The sequence below is a fragment of the Helianthus annuus genome, chromosome 3 (genome assembly GCF_002127325.2).
Source record: "Helianthus annuus cultivar XRQ/B chromosome 3, HanXRQr2.0-SUNRISE, whole genome shotgun sequence".
Classification (NCBI taxonomy): domain Eukaryota; kingdom Viridiplantae; phylum Streptophyta; class Magnoliopsida; order Asterales; family Asteraceae; genus Helianthus; species Helianthus annuus.
In genome coordinates, this window is record NC_035435.2 from 88984880 (window position 1) to 89004027 (window position 19148).

The 19148-nt window shown below is 34.9% G+C and overlaps 2 protein-coding genes and 1 pseudogene across 2 annotated transcripts; 1 reads left to right on the forward strand and 2 right to left on the reverse strand.

Annotated features, from left to right (window-relative positions):
* The first annotated feature begins 5535 nt into the window (after nucleotides 1–5535).
* LOC110931530 lies at nucleotides 5536–6877 on the forward strand. Its single transcript, XM_022174918.1, has 3 exons — nucleotides 5536–5707; nucleotides 5783–6074; nucleotides 6310–6877. Exons 1-3 carry the CDS (start codon nucleotides 5536–5538, stop codon nucleotides 6875–6877), a joined length of 1032 nt encoding a protein of 343 aa, XP_022030610.1.
* A 2511-nt stretch (nucleotides 6878–9388) lies between these two features.
* Nucleotides 9389–10648, reverse strand: LOC110931529 (annotated as a pseudogene).
* On the reverse strand, nucleotides 10645–12084 carry LOC110931528 (MDIS1-interacting receptor like kinase 2). The gene has a single exon (XM_022174917.1). It carries the CDS (start codon nucleotides 12082–12084, stop codon nucleotides 10645–10647), a length of 1440 nt encoding a protein of 479 aa, XP_022030609.1.
* Nucleotides 12085–19148: the final 7064 nt, after the last annotated feature.

The window sequence follows — 19148 nt, forward strand, 5'->3', positions numbered from 1 at the left end:
CTTGATATGTCAACAACATAAACATTGCCACTTCTTTGAGCAACAAGTTTTGTTGTACCTTTCTTGATTATTGCTTCAATCTTACTAACCATTTCTGGTCCAACAATCCTACAACAATCCTTTGTGAAGAATGAGCCAAACCCTTTATCACTCATTTGAGATACACTCAGGAGGTTGAATTTTAGATTGTTAATAAGATTGATATTTTCAAATTTTACATTTCCAGACTTTACTGTACCAGACCCCAGAACTTTTCCCTTACTATTATTACCAAAGGATATATCACTCCCTCCATGAATTTTGAAATCTTGAAGAAGGGCTTTACATCCTGTCATGTGCCTAGAACCTCCACTATCTACATACCAAAGACTATCTAAGCATGCAGAAGCTCCCTGCACATGAAGTAAAAGGATTAGTTCATAGAGATCTCCAAAGCCAACAGGGCTTTGGATGGGGTCTCAACAGTGTCTGGGATGGAAGCAGATGCATGAATAGTGGTTAGCACAGGGGTTTGAACATTTTTGAGAATGTTTTTCTCTAACCACTGTTGGGGGTCTTGACCCATCATCTGTTGATAACCAAAAGGATGTCTGTTCACTCTTGGTTTAGAGGGCTTTTTATAAGCCTCATAAACATGTGGAATCCTTTGGTATGATGCTTTTTCCTTGCCTTTTCTGAATTGATTGGCAGGGGGTGCATCTGTCACCTGTACATCTCTTTGGACAGACGTTTGGTTCAGCTGTTTTGTGACAGCAGTTTGGACAGGGACAAACAGTGGTTGTTTCTTGGTGAACTTGACAGATGATGTTGATGGACTCAAGGATTTTTTGCAGTGTATTCATTCTTTTTTATGTCAAAGTTTTTGAGATACACACATTCTTGAGTTTTGTGATTATCTTTACCACAGATGGTGCAGCTTTCAGCAGGTAAAATGATGCTTGTTTTGTTTATATTATATGCTTTTAGATGAAAACAATCTTTTGTTGGATGATTCTTCTTTTCACAGAATTCACAAAACAAGTTTTTGATCTTTTCTCTTTTCTTCCTTTTCTCAGATTCCTTTGCAACAGAGTTTTGAACCTCTGTTGGGATATCTTTGATAGGAATGACCTTTGCTTTTGGAGCTTTTACACCATCAGTGGTTGTGAAATCTATTGGTTTGAAATTTTCAAGGATATCACACTCAACAGACCATGTGGGTTTAAATTGGTATTTCTCAATTTCTTCAAAAGTTGAAGATCCCACAGATCTTTCAGAGTAATTTTGTTACCAAGTTTGTCAGTTATTTTAATTTCTTGGCCACTTTTGTTGGTTGGTATGATTTCAGAAGAAACAACTTGTATTGCAGCAGTATTTACAAGATCATCATATTTTCTATCTCCTATACCAAACTTGACATTGCTTTTAAGCTGTTTCTCAAGCATAACCTCATACCCTTTACAAGATTCTACCCATCTTTCACAGGTGATCTGTGTAGACTCTAACTCCTTTTTGCAAACTTGGAATGTTTCTACCATAGTTTGGAGTTGAGTTTTGGTTATGCTTTGTTCTTCTTTTAAGCTGCTGATTTCTTTATCCTTTTCAGCCAATTTGTTTCTAAGTTATTTTAATGACTATTCAAATTTGACCTCATCAGACAAGATTTTATCCCTAAGATTTTCATTCACCTCTTTAATGTTAGCAAATGCAATAATACAATTGTCTGAACACAGTTTTTCAAGAACTTGAGGTGATACCTTAGCAGCAGCCATCATGGCATAATCACATTGATGATCTTCTTCTTCATCAGCTCTCTCTTTTTCCTCACCAGCTTTCTTCAAATCTTCTTTCTCTTTGCCATCTTTGGACCAAGGGTCGGTCAGTCGTTCAATCAGGGTTTCTGAGTTTTCTTCCAGTAGTAGTTCACCAGCAACTGCAGTAACCATTGCGTCAACAACTTCATCCACTGTTTCAGCACTTAGCTGTTCACCTTCAGTTTCAACCCCTTCTGGTATTGATTCTAATGCCATCAAACAAAATTCATCATCAAAAGCATCATTAGAAGCATAGAGAGCAAAATTTTCATCACCAAGTTCATCAGGCATGCTGCTCCAATCAACAAAGCCTTGTGTGAAAAAGCTTTGCTGATCTGTTTGTGTCACTGTTGGAGCAGCTTGTTGGGTCCTGTGGTTTATACCTATTTTCGCTTTTGGGTACTAACTTTTTTTTAACTGGTTTAGGTTTTATGATTTCAATTTTGTAACACCTTTGGGTAATAACACCAAAAGTAGTTAATTAATGACTAAAATACCCTTGCATTTTTTTAAGTTTATCAATGTAACACATTTGGGTACTAACACCTAATTTTATTTAAATTTAAATCAATTTTACAAAATCTATTTTTTTATTTTCATCTTTTTATTATATCTCTTAATTAACATAAAATCTATTTTTTTTATTTTTCATATTTTTATTAAATTTCTTATTTAACATAAAATGTACTTGTTACACTAGTATTTTTTTTTAAATAAAAACTACTAGCTATACAGTTTTATGTAAATTAAATTTCTTACTCGTTTTAAATAATGTAAACCTTACCCGATTTCAATTTTGGATAGATATGATTGATAATAATAAATATCTTTCATGTAAAAAAAATTTAACCCTTTTTTTTACTCGATTTTTTGTTCATTTACATTTTACTATTTTAGAAAGATATTTAATTTATATAAAATAGTAAAATGTAAATGGACAAAAAACGAGTTAAAAAAAGGGTTAAATTTTTTACATGAAAGATATTTATTATTATCAATCATATCTATCCAAATTTGAAAACGAGTAAGGTTTACTTTATTTAAAACGAGTACGAAATTTAATTTACATAAAACTATATAGCTAGTAGATTTCATTTAAAAAAGCTATTTAAAAAAAATACTGATGTAACAAGTAGATTTTATGTTAAATAACAAATTTAATAAAAATATGAAAATAAAAAAATAAAAAAATAAAAAAATTTTATGTTAATTAAGATATATAATAAAAAGATGAAAATAAAAAAATAAATATATTTTGTAAAATTGATTTAAACTTAAATAAAATTAGGTGTTAGTACCCAAATGTGTTATATTGATAAAATTAAAAAATATGCAAGGGTATTTTAGTCATTAATTAGCTAATTTTGGTGTTAGTACCCAAAGGTGTTACAAAATTGAAACCATAAAACCTAAACCTGTTAAAAAACAGTTAGTACCCAAAGGCGAAACTAGGTATAAACCACAGGACCCATTTGTGTAATTAACTCTAAACACATACAATGAGTATACTCGAACCCTTTTTCGCTTAACGACTTTTGGGTGTTACATACGATACCAATATCAAATCACTTCAACACACAACGCAAACACTTTTAACGTTAACCACTCTCGCATGTTATACGTGTCTCGATGAATGCTTGTATGTTATGTTTACACAATGATTGTTGCCTGACACTTTAGCAACGATAGTACTATATTTTGGACTCAGCACCTGTCGTGGACAGGTGTTGTTAAGGGTTTTACTTCACATGGTCACAGTGGTGATAATGTGTTGCGCATTCTACACTCGCAGTCATGTCGGTTGCATACGTCATTGTCGATAGCTTACTTGCTTCACATTTCTACGTGTTACATGCTGGTTATGCGTAAAACGCTTTCGCTACACTATATGCTATTAAACTTTTGTACTCACCTTTACACTCTGTGTATTGACTTAATTTTAACGTATGTGACAGGTGTTTAGGATGCTATGATTGCTGTGATGAATCAAGTAAGGTGGTCTAGAAACATCATTCAAATAAAATCTGAGTTGCCAAAACAGTCTATTTGTCTTTGAGAACAATATTTGTATTAACTGTTTTTACTTTATATGTTAATGGTATGGGACATTAACGATTAATATATTGTCATTAATAGTTGTTATGGATTCTCTTGGACAATCTGTTTCGCTCATTGCCACGCCCCGATGTTTCCGCCATCGGTTGGGGTGTGACAATACCGGTCCAGTTACGCCAATGCTCTGACATTTTGGGGTGTGACATGTTTTATGGGAGGTTATTTGCATGGAGAAATATGGAGATATCTTCTGTATTTACAACTTATTTAATGGTTTCTATTTGACCCGGAATAACCAGGTCGGGTCATTCCTCCACACTACTCAAGCATTTAGACAATTTTTACTAACGATTGTGTGTGCTAGAATATTTTGTGTGACCCGGTAATCTCCAAGGATTACCAATGCATGATATGTGACAATTGGACTTTGCTATGCACATATAATGTAATTACCCAAAATTAAGTCGATCATGTATGTTTTCAATGTATTCAGGACTAGGGTTTGTACGGATATTAACATGATATTGTGGATTGTCACAATAAATATCATAATGAGTTATATTTAGTCATAACAAGTTTTAACACGCTCTAATAAGCTATATTAAGGTCATAGTATGTATAAACATCATTAACCAATATTGGCGCTAATCATACATTAATGAACCCAATTGACCATTATTAACAAATATTTATCCTTGATCATTATTAACCCCCATTATCCTAATTGAAACTGAGTGCCCCTAATTAATACCAAGTGGTGAGTATTAATCATTATAAACTCTAAGGCTAGACGGTATGGGGCTCGGCCTGGCCCGTCGCCAACCTCAACACCATTTCTCCCCCTGGCGTTGTCGAGCTCGTCGACCCTAGGACGATTGAGACGGGCGCTAAAGACAAAACGTATGCACGTTGGGGCTTGGGACCGTTGCAATATATATATACATATATATATATACATACACTAGATTTTAGCCGGTGCCGCGCGTTGCGGCAGCAATGTCACGTCTGTAACTTCGTTACATGGGATACGATGATGACATTAACGTGTGATGCTCACACGTGATGTGACGCGTTTTTTACTTTGTTATACATATTGCGTTAGTAACAATAACTTGGTTAGAAATAAATAAAAAGATATGTAAGAACTGCTCAATTTACTTCAAATATAATTGTTATGATTTATGACAAAAATATAAGAATTGCTCTAGTTTCGTAATGGTTGTAAAGTATTTTGATTAACGTTGTTTTATTTTCTAAACAAAAGATTATGAGAATGTAAATGATTATTATTACGCTTCATATAAATCAAATCTTATGAGAATATTAATGATTATTATTAGGTTTCATATAAGTTACTGTATTATCACATATATGAAGTTTGTCATATATTGAAAGTTGAAAAGGAAAAGTTGTTAAAGATTGAGGGTTAGTATGTATATGTATGAAAAGGTGAAGGTTTAAAGAGAAAGGTCCCACCGACCTTTCTCTTTAAGATATAGTTAATATATATATATACATATATTAAATTCCTAAAATTCAAACTAACGGCCATAATTCAAAAAACCTCAAAAACCAAAACTTTTTATATAAATAGAACCCAAACACCCAATTTTTTACCCACTTCAACCTCATCTCTCTCTCATTTTTTTTATAAACCATGATACTTTTATAAAAAAAAAAAATAGGCATGTCTTCATCTTCTTCTTCAACGTGGTATTCGTCATCTTCAGGTGAAAGCGAAGCATTTTTTTCAAACGTCATTATCTACGCAGCTCAGATGATCATGGAGGAGGATGAAGAGGCTGAAACGTCGTCACATCGGCAAACTAGGAGAGCGGCCTTAAAGCGAGACCGAGAAGGTATTTTAATTTTTTAGAGTATCTTTATTTAAATTTAATAAGGAATTTAATTTATTTTTCATTTTTAATATATAGCCGGCCATGATAATTTAGTGGCCGATTATTTTGCCGACATACCTGTGTACACGGACGAGATGTTTCGACGTTGGTTCCGAATGAGTCATCGACTGTTCTTACGTATCGCAGACCACTTGGCCAAGTCTGATCCGTTTTTCACACTGCGATACGATGCTAGGGGCCAAAGGGGATTCACTACTTTACAGGAATGTACATCGGCCATTCACCAACTGGCATACGGGTACGCACCCGATTCGTTGGACGAGAATTTAAGGATGTCCGAAAGAACCGCACGTGAATACATGCACAGGTTTTGCGAATGGATCGTGAAATTATATAGCAAGAAATACCTGCGGAAACCAAAAGCAAACGACGTTTAAAAATTATATCAAGCACACGAACAAAGACATGGTTTTCCAGGAATGCTCGGAAGCATTGATAGCATGCACTGGCCGTGGCAGAACTGCCTTACTGCCTGGTAAGGTCAATATACTCGGGGCGATCATGGTCATCCAACTATAGTTCTAGAGGCTGTTGCATCACAGGATCTTTGGATTGACATGCTTTTTTGGTGTACCTGGTTCACTTAATGACCTTAACATCATCTACCAGTCACAGACATTTGATGATATAGTGGCAGGAACAGGTCCAGCACTAGTTTTACGGTTTCGGGGGTGGAATACAGGCGGGGTTACTACCTTGCGGATGGAAGATACCCAACGTACTCTACAGTCGTTGAAACTATTTCGCACCCGACAGACGATAAAAGAAAGAAATTTGCGAAGTTTCAAGAGGGGGCGACAAAAGATGTTGAACGGTGTTTTGGGGTTCTACAAAAAATGGCATATCATTGAATATCCAGCACGTCCTGCTACACTAAAGAGGTTGCGACACATTATGTACGCTGGTATCTTGTTGCATAACATGATCATCGAAGACGAAGGTAGAGCGATTTGTGACTACAACGAAAACGCGTCTAACGGGAAGTCTGTTCCAGTCAGTTTGGAACAACAAGATTTAAACGGATTCTCTCTATGTAACGAGTATACACATCAAAATCTACAAGCGGACTTTTGTGGAGTACATTTGGAACAACGCACAAAACGAACCTAATGACCACATGCCGGATGAAGACTAGTAGTTTTTAATATTTTTTTTTAAGAATATGTTGGTTATTTTTTAATATTTGGTTTGAAATATTATGTAATTTTAGTTTTACGTAATATTTATTTTATAACATTATGTAACGTTTGGTTTTTAATATTTATGATTTTATTTTTACATCTTATTTAGTAAATGTTAAAAAAGTAGATAAAATAAAAAAAAATAAATTAAGTTGGCGGGTAGGCTCATTCTCCATTTCCATTGTTTCAACCTTGGAGAGACATCCTCCAAGGACTATGACGTGGCACCTATGTGGAGGGTCATCCTCCAAGGATAAGACTCTCCCATACCGCATAGCCTAATTACCCCTAATGACCCTTAACTAAAAGTAAGTCGCCCTACTTGACTAACTCTAATGGCCCCTAATTGATCTGAACCTTAGGGTGGGTGGAGTGGTAGCGGTGAGTGGGGCGGGGAGGGTAGTTTACCGAGGGGGGAGGTGTTGCCAGGGGTGGAGTGGTGATCGGGGATTGTCCAACTCGGTGAATACTCACCGGGTGAGAAACAAAAAGAGAAGAGAAGTGATGGAGGAGAGAGAGAGGGTTAATGGTGGCCCCAACCCCTTTCAAGCAATCACAATTTTTTTTTAATTGTTTATCACTCTTCATGTGTTTGACCAATACTAGTGATTGAGTGCAAAATGGGTAATGAAGTAAGGACCTGATATTTGATATTTTTCAGAATGGGTGACTATATTTGTGTTATAAATAGTTTTAGAACATGTGTAGTGGTACACATGAATAATGCCCCACCCATGGGCATTGTGCGACGCGTGTCATTCCAATCAGTAAAGGGGCATTATGGGCGTTTTCACAAATGGGCGTAGTGAGATAATTCCCAATAATGCCCCATCAATTGATTACACAATTATTTAAAAAATTTAAAAATAAAACAGATAATATTAGTTGGAATATTCTTATTGGACAAACAAAAATGGAGAAAGCATGCACATGCATTTTTTAAATAATGTTGAGGACCATTTTTTGATAAAAAAAAATGCTTAAACACGCCTAGGGGTGGGGGTGGGCGTTTTTGGGTGTGATTGGTGAGGAAAAACGCCCAAATTGATACCATTACGCATGGTCTTAGTGATTGCTTTATTATTGACTATGATATAGATCTGTGTATTACACGGATAGGTAATTTTTTAGATTGGTTTTTCTCTAGTAGACGTTTATTTACGTTATTGTGTATTTTTATTTATCATTTTGTTTTTTCTATATTTGCGTCATTGTGTCTTTTTTCCACTCACTGTGTCTTTTTTCTTGGACATTGTGTTATATTTTTTGGCGCTGTATTATATTTTGCTCAACATTGTGTTATTTTGCGATGCATAATGCCTTTATACACTTCTAATTTTTAAGAGCATTTGTATAATAATTTACCGGTATTATTTTATAAAATTAGTGACTATATTTGCTACCTAAATAATTTTTATTTTTTTTTTTGTTATTGTTTATAAATAGCGACGTTTTGCGACCGAAATAATTTTGATGGCTATATTTGCGATTGTGTTATTTTGCGATCCATTATATCTTTGTACACTTCTAACTTTTAGGAGGATTTGTAGAATAAGTTAAGCCGTATTATTTTATAAAATTAGTGACTATATTTGCTACCTAAATAATCTTTGCTTTTTCTGTTATTGTTTATAAATAGCGACGTTTTTGCGACCAAAATAATTTTGATGGCTATATTTGCGATTGAGTTTCACGTTTTGTAGTATTTAAGAGCATTCTCATTCAAACCATCAAAATATGTGAGGGGTAGTTTTTATATTATAAAAGGTATAAAAAATGGTTGTGAGTGGAGGAGAGAGAAAATTTACTGTTCATCTGTATATTTGGGGGGACACTGTTCACCCAGTATAATTTTTTTAATATATATTGAAAGTGGTTGTGAGTGAAGGAGAGAGAGAGAAATGTAATGATAATATTATTTAATTGAAAAGGAGAGAGAAAAAGTATTTGTTTTTAGTGAAAATATATTGATATATGAGTTGTTTTTTAGTGGAATGGATGTATAATTTGATGGATTGGATGAGAATGCTCTAAGCTATCAAAATATTTTCTTGGGTCTCTATATTATGGAACTTGTTACGCCCAAAAGGTTATCTGTCATTAGTTTTGCATCCAATATTATTTCAGTTCGCTAATTTTCCAATCCATATTGCTCCGGTCGCTAATTTTGCAATCACTTGATTTTAGTCACTAACATGATCGCTAATTTGGCAACCGGTTTTTATCGGTGGCAAATTTTGGTATATTTTGTCCAATCTTGTTTTTATATCATTATGGCACATCATAACATATATAGATGCCTAATACATCATTAAGATTTAAATCTTTAGAAAATAACATACAAAAAAACACATTTGTTTTGGTAATTTACAATACTTTTATGATAACTCAAGCTTATATTTAACTATCAGTTAATGCAACCCAGAAACCGATGTATAAATCATAATATCCCTGTAAACGAACACAGAATATGAAAACTGATAGCACTACACAGCATTATCGCTCTTATACACGTCGCAAATAATACCTGCAATATTATTAGAAACTTGGTGCATTGTAGGCCTTATTTCAGGGTTCGAGTTAATGCATTTAATAGCTAAAATCAAAATTGACGTGAGAACTTCTTTGATTTCTGGTATTGGAACGGGAAGGCGATGATCCACCAAATCCGTGAACTCGACTTCTTCGGTTGATGTTGAAGCTAGAGAACTAATGATATCGCCAGGATGCTCTCCTTTGATGATTTCTAAGACTAGAACCCCAAAACTATAAACATCACACTTCTCGGTTACCTTCATCATGTAAGAGAGTTCTGCAAAATTAATGACTTGATGAAATATGTTCTAACTAAATATATGAACGACTGGAAAATGCATTACCTGGTGCGAGGTATCCAAATGTTCCTGCAATGTTACTCCAGTGGGAAGAGTTTGGGTTCAAAATTTTGGATGTACCAAAATCCGAAACACAAGCTTCGTACTCTGAATCAAGCAAAATATTTTTGCTTGATATGTCACGATGAATGATAGCCGGTGAACAATCATGATGCATATAGGATAAACCGTATGCAACACCTTTGATAATGTTCACCCTCTTCATCCAGTCCAAAGTTTGAGCAGTTTCATGGCTCAGAATATCAGCTAGACTACCCCCTTCGATACTCATAAACCAAAAATGAGATTTGAGAATGTGAACAGTAGCCAAGTAGTTTAACGATGTTTCTATGTCGTATTCTTGTCAATGCCGTAATCTCGTTAAGGAAATCATTGTGATTGATCACCTCAGAAGACGAGTGAAGTCTTTTTACAGCAACTGTATTTCCTGAGGACAATTTCACTTTGTACACACTTCCACATCCTCCCATTCCGATGCAATATGCTTCGTTAAACTCTTCGGTTTGGTTTAGAATTTCTTTGTATGTCTCTCTTCCATTGAATGTCGAAACTGAAAAGAAATTTGTCCCATGTTTATGTCGGTTCACAAGCTGTGTCAATGGCAGACTCTTTGATATGTGACAATAGAAAGTGAACATTCCCATCAGAACGCCAAGTAGAAGGGCTCCAAGAAGTGGAAGGGAAATCACTAGTACGAGTTTGCGTTTCCTAGTTGGCTCCCGGCTTTCTGATGCACATTGTTTCAACCCACTAACATTTCCGCACAAATCTTTATTCCCTTGCAATGCTTCTATTGAAAGATTCATAAAGACTTTGCTTTTGGGGAGGGTCCTCGTAAGTGATTATATGAAAGATCAATGTTCAACAACGAATTCATTGATTCAAAAGTCTTAGGTATATACCCGGTAAGCTCGTTATGACTTAAATCAAGAACAGACAACTGAATCAATCCACCTAATTGGACTGGGATTTTGCGTGCAAATCCATTATTGCTCAAGTTTAAGAAAAAGTGTTTCGAGCACTGCCCCATGGAAGATGGAATGGACCCATTCAACTTATTCATGGAGATATCAACAATCAAGAGTTCAGCTAGTGATCCTAGCTCTTGTGGCACGATGCCAGAAAGTCTATTATTGCTTAATATAAGCTTCTCTATACGAGTCAGCATTCCGAATTCTTTAGGTATATCTCCAACCAAATCATTGGAAGAAAGATTAAGAACTACCAACTGAATCATGTTTCCCATGGAATCAGGTATGCTACCTTGGATTCGATTCCCTCCCATCTGTATCGTGGTTAAGTTTCGGCACTTACTCCAGTTGTCAGAGATACCCCCGTAAACCTTGTTATCGTTGAGATTGATGTAATTGAGGTAAGGATAGACACCAAAGCTCTCAGAAAAATCTCCGCTTATCTGGTTTCCGTCAAACCGAACTCGGATCAAGCTCGAGCAGTTGTACAAGCTTTTTGGAATTCGACCCGTTAGTTTATTATATCCAACAAGAAGCTTTTCAAGCTTCCTTCCGTTGCAGATTTCATCAGGCAAACTTCCAGAAAACCTATTGTTGGTCATTTCAATTTCAACCAACTTCAGGTTTCCTAACTCTGGTGGGATAGATCCAGAAAGTTTGTTATTTTGAAGAGACAATTGTTCTAGAGCTTGTAGATTACCAAATGAACTTGGAATGGAACCGTTGAGTTTATTGAATGCTAAATGCAGAGTGGAAAGGGATGTCAAGTTTCCTAACTCTTGGGGGATGGGACCAGAAAGTTGGTTAGAGTAGAGACTAATGTGAAGAAGGGATTTGAGTTGACCTAGAGAGGCAGGGATGGGACCAGTGAGATTGTTCAATTGTAGCTCTAGCCATATAAGTGAAGTCAAGTTACCTATTTCTCTTGGGATTGATCCATTTAACTGATTCTCGTATAGAGTTAAGTCGGTTAGATTCTTTAGATTGACCAAAGTTTCTGGGATAGATCCAGTCAGATAGTTATTGTTTAGATAAAGTTCCTTTAGATGGTAAAGATTCCCCAATTCATGAGGAATTGAACCAGAAATATTGTTAAAATACAGGAACAGATGACGCAAATCCGATAACTGACCAAAAGAAGTAGAAATTGAACCAGATATATAGTTACGGTCCAGATAGAGATAATGCAAATTCAATAACTTACCAAGACAGGTAGGAATTGCACCATTCAACTGATTATTAGCCAACGAAAGCCCAGAAAGTAATCTCATATCACATACAGCTAGCGGAATAGAACCATTCAACTGATTACTAATCAAATGAAGGGTGGAAATTTTGTCAGTTCGCCAATCTCGGGTGGGATTCTTCCAGTGAATTGATTATAGGAGAGATCAAGATAAACAAGTTTTGATAGGTGGCGGATTTCAGACGGGATAATCCCAGAAAAGTTGTTTACAGTTAGTTCGAAATACGCAAGATTTGGGAACGAAGAGAAGGAAAAGTGATCAAGCGTACCGTTTAAACCAAACCGGACGAGGATAAGTTCAATCTATTAATGCTGCCGGTTTCATCACACGAAACGCCATACCAGTTGCATGGAGACACTGTTTTTTGAGCAGAAAAACTGAGATTAAAATTATTTTTCCATGAAGGTAGAACAGTGTTGGTATTTTGGCTATGGAGGGTTCCTTTCCATTTTAGGAGAGCACTAACTTCATCTGACGAACCTGCAACATCCAGGGTATAGAAAACTGTAAATATAGCAAGTAAGATGATTGAAATCGAAAGAGGTGTCATGCTTTGTGTTTATGGGTGTCTATGAGTAAGGTTCTTTGCTATAATTTATATTGATTGCCTTTGGAGACTTACTGTGCAAAGTCTCCTCAACCTAATTTTCCACAAACATCATCATCATCCTGCAGGATGAATGAAAGACAATTTTGGAGCCAACAACGAAATTAAACAACCTGCAGTAATTCACACAAACTTGTTAGACTATTCGGAGTGGGAGGCTTAAAAATGTGACGTTATGCGACATGTGCATGACACGTCAGCACGCGTAAAAAAAGTGGCATGGTGCAAAACCGGAAAGAGTGAAAAGGAGCGTGAAAGAGTGACGTGGTGCGACACGTGGCACACAATTTTTATTAATATTCTATATTTAGAAATTATTTAAAATCTATTTAATTTAAAAAAAAACATTAATATTATTAAACAAATAACATTAGTAATAAAACATTACATAATTTAAAAATGAGTTAATTGCTCGGATGGTCTGTGGTTTCTCATTTTTTCAACTTTAGTCCCCAACTTTTTAAAATTACACGTATGCTCCCTGTGGTTTGATTTTTTTGTTACGCGGATAGTCCCCTGAGTGGATATATGTTAGTTTGTTTAGTTAAGATGGTGTAAATGACTTAACTACATTTACATTTAAAATACTAATTAAATTATAACATTAAAAAAATCAAGTGAGACCTACCCACCACTCACCCCCAACTTCATCTTCAACCTCTATCACCCAACCCCTCTACCATCACCATTTTCTCCATCAAGCACCACCCAAACCTGAAACCTCACCTCCACGACACCCTACCGCACCGTCTTTGGTATTCACACCAAACCGGAAACCTTGATAAGGGTATTCACGGTGGCCTTAGGTCCGTATTCAACGACTCTAGCTCGTCTGGTTTGTTCTGTTCCAGTTGACCTTGCAATTGGTCAACCCATAGTTTTATTCCAAACGAACCTAATCCCACTAGGATCTGTAGAGTCCTCCGTAAAAAAAGTTCGTATGAATGGATTGAAATTAGTCAAATTACCGGTGTGTATCTTTAATAATAATAAAACCAGTCAAATTACCAGTGTGTATCTTCAAATTTCACCAATAATTTCATAATTTCGAGTTATAGTTAGGTTAAACAATAACAAAACTGGTCAAATCACCAGTGTTTATCTTCAATTCACACAATAATTTCATAATTTCGAGTTATAAACTTAAAATTAGGTCAAACAATAAAAAAATTGGGGATACTCATCACCTTAAACGGATGAGAAGCGTATTTGAACTTAAGAAGTTTAGGAATGTAAACAGAAGCGTTGACTGCACGCGCCAACGCTTTTGATTCAGCTTGAATATCATCTGCTCTTATTCTAGATGCCGGAACTATAGAAGACACCCCAGAGTTCAATTCGTGTACGGCACCACTAATATTATTATTACCTCTAGCAGTGGCGGACCCAGAAATTTTTCCATAGGGGTGCGGAACATTTTTAAAAATTTTAGGTCCCTAGGTATATAAGTAAAAAATCGGTTCGTATCGGGTCGGGTCAGGTCACGTAAAACAAACGAACATCAAACTAAATTTATATAATCATCAAAAACATGTCAAACCTTGTTACAAACATAATTAAAACGCCGGCGCCCTACGGGTTTTCATTTTTTGAAATCTATCCAAAACATCATCTAAAATTAATTTCTTAAACAATTCTTTCTCTATATAACATAAGTTCATCGCTCCATAACATAACTAGGTTAGAACCCCGTGTATTACACGGGTTGAATAAATGTAATTTTATATACTAAATTGAAACAGTTATTCTTTAAAAATCTTGTTTATTACACGAGTTGAACAAATGTAATTTTATATATTAAATAATAAAAAAAAATTATATCTCTAAGAACCCCATGTATTGTACTGAATAAATGTAATTTTATATAACAAATGATAAAAATCCGTGTATTGTACGGATTGAATAAATCTAATTATATATACCAAATAATAAAAAAAATCATATCTTTAAAAACACTGTGTATTACACGGGTTAAATAAATGTAATCTTGTAACCTTGTATACCGCAAGCGGGGCCAATATATACTAAATAAAAAAAAGTTATATCTTTAAAAACACCATGTATTACACGAGTTAAACAAATGTAATTTTGTATAGTAAATAATATGCTATTGGATTCGTTTAAAAATCATAAATTTGGTTCGGTTTAATTCAAATCATATCACAAACTTGGATAAGTTTAATTCGAATCGATTAGAACCCTAATTTGAAAAATCAAAAACAAAATTATATTATTAGCTTCTCTTCCTAATTAGTGCTTTTTTTAAAGTTTGATCTAATGTCTAATAAGTTATTTTGTATATTTTGTTTGTACTTTAAATTTTTTATATGAGCGTATTATTGTTTTTTTAAGTTTAAGATTATTGTTTTGTGTTATTATTTAAAAAATATCTTTAATTTATAACTTAAATTTGAAGATAATATATTATTAGAAAATTAAAATGATTCTATCCGACATTTAAGGTAAGATAAGATTTAATATTAATTGATTAATAAGATAAGTATGAAAAGACAGGAAATTACAAATATAGACGCCTTTAATGAATGACACGTGTCACTTATTGATTTCTTTTATTATAGTAGATAGATGTTTCAATTTTAATTTTAATTTTAATTTTAATTTTAATTTTCAACTATTCAAGCTTTAGAAATCATAACATAAGTTGTAATCACCCTAAAAATATGTAAACAACATAATCACCCTAAAAATCATCTAAACAACGTCAAAACACACAAAATTTCAAACCTATTTAACAACTTTATTACCCTTTTTTCTCCTATAATATCAACCAAAATCATCAAAATAACAAAGAAACTTACCCGTGTTCGGATTCCGATAAGATTTGGTGTCAAACGGTGGTGGTATAGTGGCTGATTAAGGTGGTCGTCGGCTGCTGGACTGTTGTCGCTAGGTGATGTTGTTCGTTGGCAGTGCAGGGACGCAAGAGAGAGAGAGAGAGAGAGAGAGAGAGTCACACCCCAACCACGTAAAACAACAAAACGTGGCGGAAACGTCGGGGAGTGTTGTAACAGAATCATTGTTTCACAACCATGGATTAAACAGTTTTGTTTTATTGAATTATTGAACTAAATGTTTTGCTACAAATTAGATAAATACAACTATTATCTTTCAAGTTTTAAAGTCGCTAAGGCCTTGTCCATTCCTATGTGAGAGTACATCAATATCATCATCAAGCATCATCAACTATTGTACCTGAAACACATGTGAAAATAGGTACGTCAGCATAAAAATGCTGGCGAGTACATAGGTTTTGTATGAGTTCCAGATTCATGGCTCGTTTTACATGTTGCAATACTTATTTAAAAACCTTGTTTTGAAAAGTATAGTGTTACGACATAATTAACCAAATCAAATCAAATTGGTTACAGTTTATAAAGTCCTGTAGCCATGATTCTTAACTCCAAAACATTTGTTTAATTAAATCCAGATTGTAAATCGTTTTTGGAATAAAAACTCGAATAGTATATATATATCGTTGGAAAAACCTTGTAATATAACTTTGATTTGTTAACCATTGCCCAAGTGATCTAGATAACGCAACGATATATAATGTGTTAAAAGCACTTATATATAGGAAGTACCAGCGGCGTATCCACCATGCCTTTCACACATTACACCCACCCCGTTACCTAATCACTTCCCTAACCCAACGGTTCAGACAGATTTCAAGTGGTTCATATCAATCAACGGTTACAAACGGTTCACATAGTCAAGTAGACACAAACGGTTCACATAGTCAAGTGATCAGAAACGGTTCACATGATCAAACGGCTACAACGGTTCACATAATCCAATGATTACAAACGGTTCACATAGTCAAGTGATCACAAACAGTTCACATGATCAAATGGTTACAACGGTTCAAAATGTAAAACAATGTGTCCATATGCTGGATGAGCATATGCGACAAATTGTAGTATATGGAAATCAATGTGCTAGCATGTTAAGAGCACATACATAGCAAAACATAATGAAATCATGTACTAATAGTGTACTATTGAACATAGTAAGTATATGATATAAAAACATGAGAAACATGAAAGTAACAAGTAGGCACATGTGTTCCACCCCAAAACAGTTTGAAAACAGTAAAAGAGGGGACTATGTACTCACTTGAGGGTGCTTAGAAGTCTTGAACAATAACCAAGCAAAGCTAGAGGGATCACGGAATCAAACGGCACCCTATATAGGTAACTATGTAAATAACCGGACCTAAATCAGGAGATCGGATAGAATAAGGTTTCGTAAACCAAAAGAGTGTTGAACTCATATGATATGGTTTAACAAAGCCTACATCCTAAAATGAAACCTATCCTAAGTGCTTACGACCCATTACGACCCGTTTAGGTAGCTTACGCTACTTTAACACGTCGTTCGCGTAAAACGCGTTCAGATCGCCTAACTAGTCCTATGACAAGTATTATATGCCTTAACATGTCTAGTAATGTTGCCTAATCAGTTTAGATATCAAAATTTATGTTTCACATGCTTAAAATGAATTTTGGCGCAAAAAAGGGCATTTTGGTAATTTTCCTAAGGCATATAAACTACCTATCATACAACTACTTAAACGAAGTGACCATAAGGTATAACCTTGGAAGGTTATTCCCTATATAACTATGGTCACCTAATGTGTTTGGTCGGATCCTAAAGATCGACCAAATGGGTCGGGTTCGAAAGTATAAGCGATTATTTAGATCGCTTACCTTACGACCCTACATAAGAACTAATCTAAAAGTGACGAGCTAAACATGTTTAAAACATGTTTAACAAAGTATGAAAATAAGTTGGATATCAAAACAAACGGTTTTGATACCTAAGAGTAGTTTGGTTACAAAATACACATAAACACGCATTTTGGCCGAAACTACAACTCGTCACTACACCTAAACAACGTGGTAATCAGTAGGTATAGTCACTAGGGACTATAACCATCGTGATTACGCTCATGTTGCGAAGTTCAAACGAACTTCGTGTTGACCATGGACTAGTCAAAGCTGAAAGTCAAACAGAGTTTGACTTTTAAGCTAGAAAGCGATAAAAGAATGAAAGAGGACTTACAAAGGGTCCAAAAAGATTTGGTTCCAAGTATTCTCAGGTAGGTAGTGAATAATCACAACCACTTAGAGAAATCTCAGACCAAATGTGAGGAAAAATGGAATGAAAGCATGGCCTTATATAGTTTTCGCAAAACCGTTAAGATCATTTCTTGGTAAGGAGGGAAAGATCTTGGCCATACACTTGTTGGGGAATGATTGGGGGACTTGTTCATCACACAAACCAGCCCATAGAGTGAAAATCAGGGGTTGAAAACCATGGGAATAGGTGGGAAAGGCCAGATTCAATGTTTCTACAATTCTGATCTGCTGGGCACTGCTTACGGACCGTAAGCAAAGGTCCATACGGACCGTAAGGGACCTGCAGACCAGCAACTTTCAAAAATGACGGACCGTAAGCAAAGGTCCATTTTTTGACACGTTTAAGCCCCGTTAACCCCATTTCAAAGCTCTAAAATGAAGTTAAAGTATAGGGAACTTAAAATGTGCTCAAAAATATCTCGGATGTCGGTTCGTTTGGTCGTACGGTTGCGTTGTTTGGTTAATTATGACGGAAGTCGTAACGAACGCAAAAACAATCCAAATTGAGCGACGAATGGAATTTTATCATGTCAATCACTAAAATATAATATTTTAATGATTACATAAATTTTTGAATGTCCGGATGTATTCAGAATGTAAGATATGCGCGAAAATGCAAACTTATTGTAACACCCCAAAACCCCGAATGTTTATATTCGTTAAATGCTATGATATGGTACATCAAGAAATGAATGACTAGGTTATTTAACTTAGTTAAGAGTATGATAAAAAAACATTAAAAGATGAAGTTGTGCCAATTATATTTTTTGAGGCAAACTTGAGGGACTAAAATGGGGCAAGATGAAACTTGAATTAATATATGAAAAATACACCCACAAACACACATAATCGTGTGTTCTAGAAAGAGCAGGAGATTTTACGGAGCCATAACCCTAATCATGGAAGATCATCAAATTGGAAGGGTAAATGAAGTCTAAATCCATAACCGAGTACGGATTAACGATCACCTTCTCAATGGGATCGTAAGGTATGTCTTAAAAGTTAGATTAGTGATCTTTCACGAAGTGGGTTATGATGTAAATTGCGAATTTGTATGAAATTGAGAATGGGTGTGTGTTAGAATCATCATATTGAACATGGGTTATGCATGATTTAGGCTAATTTGATGTTTAGAGATGAAACCCGTTGATTATGGTGATGATGACGACTTGAATGGTCACCCATGTCCAATTCTTGCTTAATGTTGATGTATTTTGATATGTATGGTAGATTCTTGTTAGAGGAATTAAAAAAAAATGTGATACTAGTATGTTTGATGTTATGCATGAATGATCCATGTTGATTAGAAGGATAATTTGATG

Coding starts and splice junctions, on each gene's coding strand:
- LOC110931528 (XM_022174917.1), bottom strand. CDS start 12,084: ATGAGATTACTTTCTGGGCTTTCGTTGGCTAATAATCAGTTGAATGGT.
- LOC110931530 (XM_022174918.1), top strand. CDS start 5,536: ATGTCTTCATCTTCTTCTTCAACGTGGTATTCGTCATCTTCAGGTGAA. Junction 5,708..5,782: donor CTTAAAGCGAGACCGAGAAG/GTATTTTAATTT, acceptor TTTAATATATAG/CCGGCCATGATAATTTAGTG. Junction 6,075..6,309: donor GCACGTGAATACATGCACAG/GTTTTGCGAATG, acceptor GTTGCATCACAG/GATCTTTGGATTGACATGCT.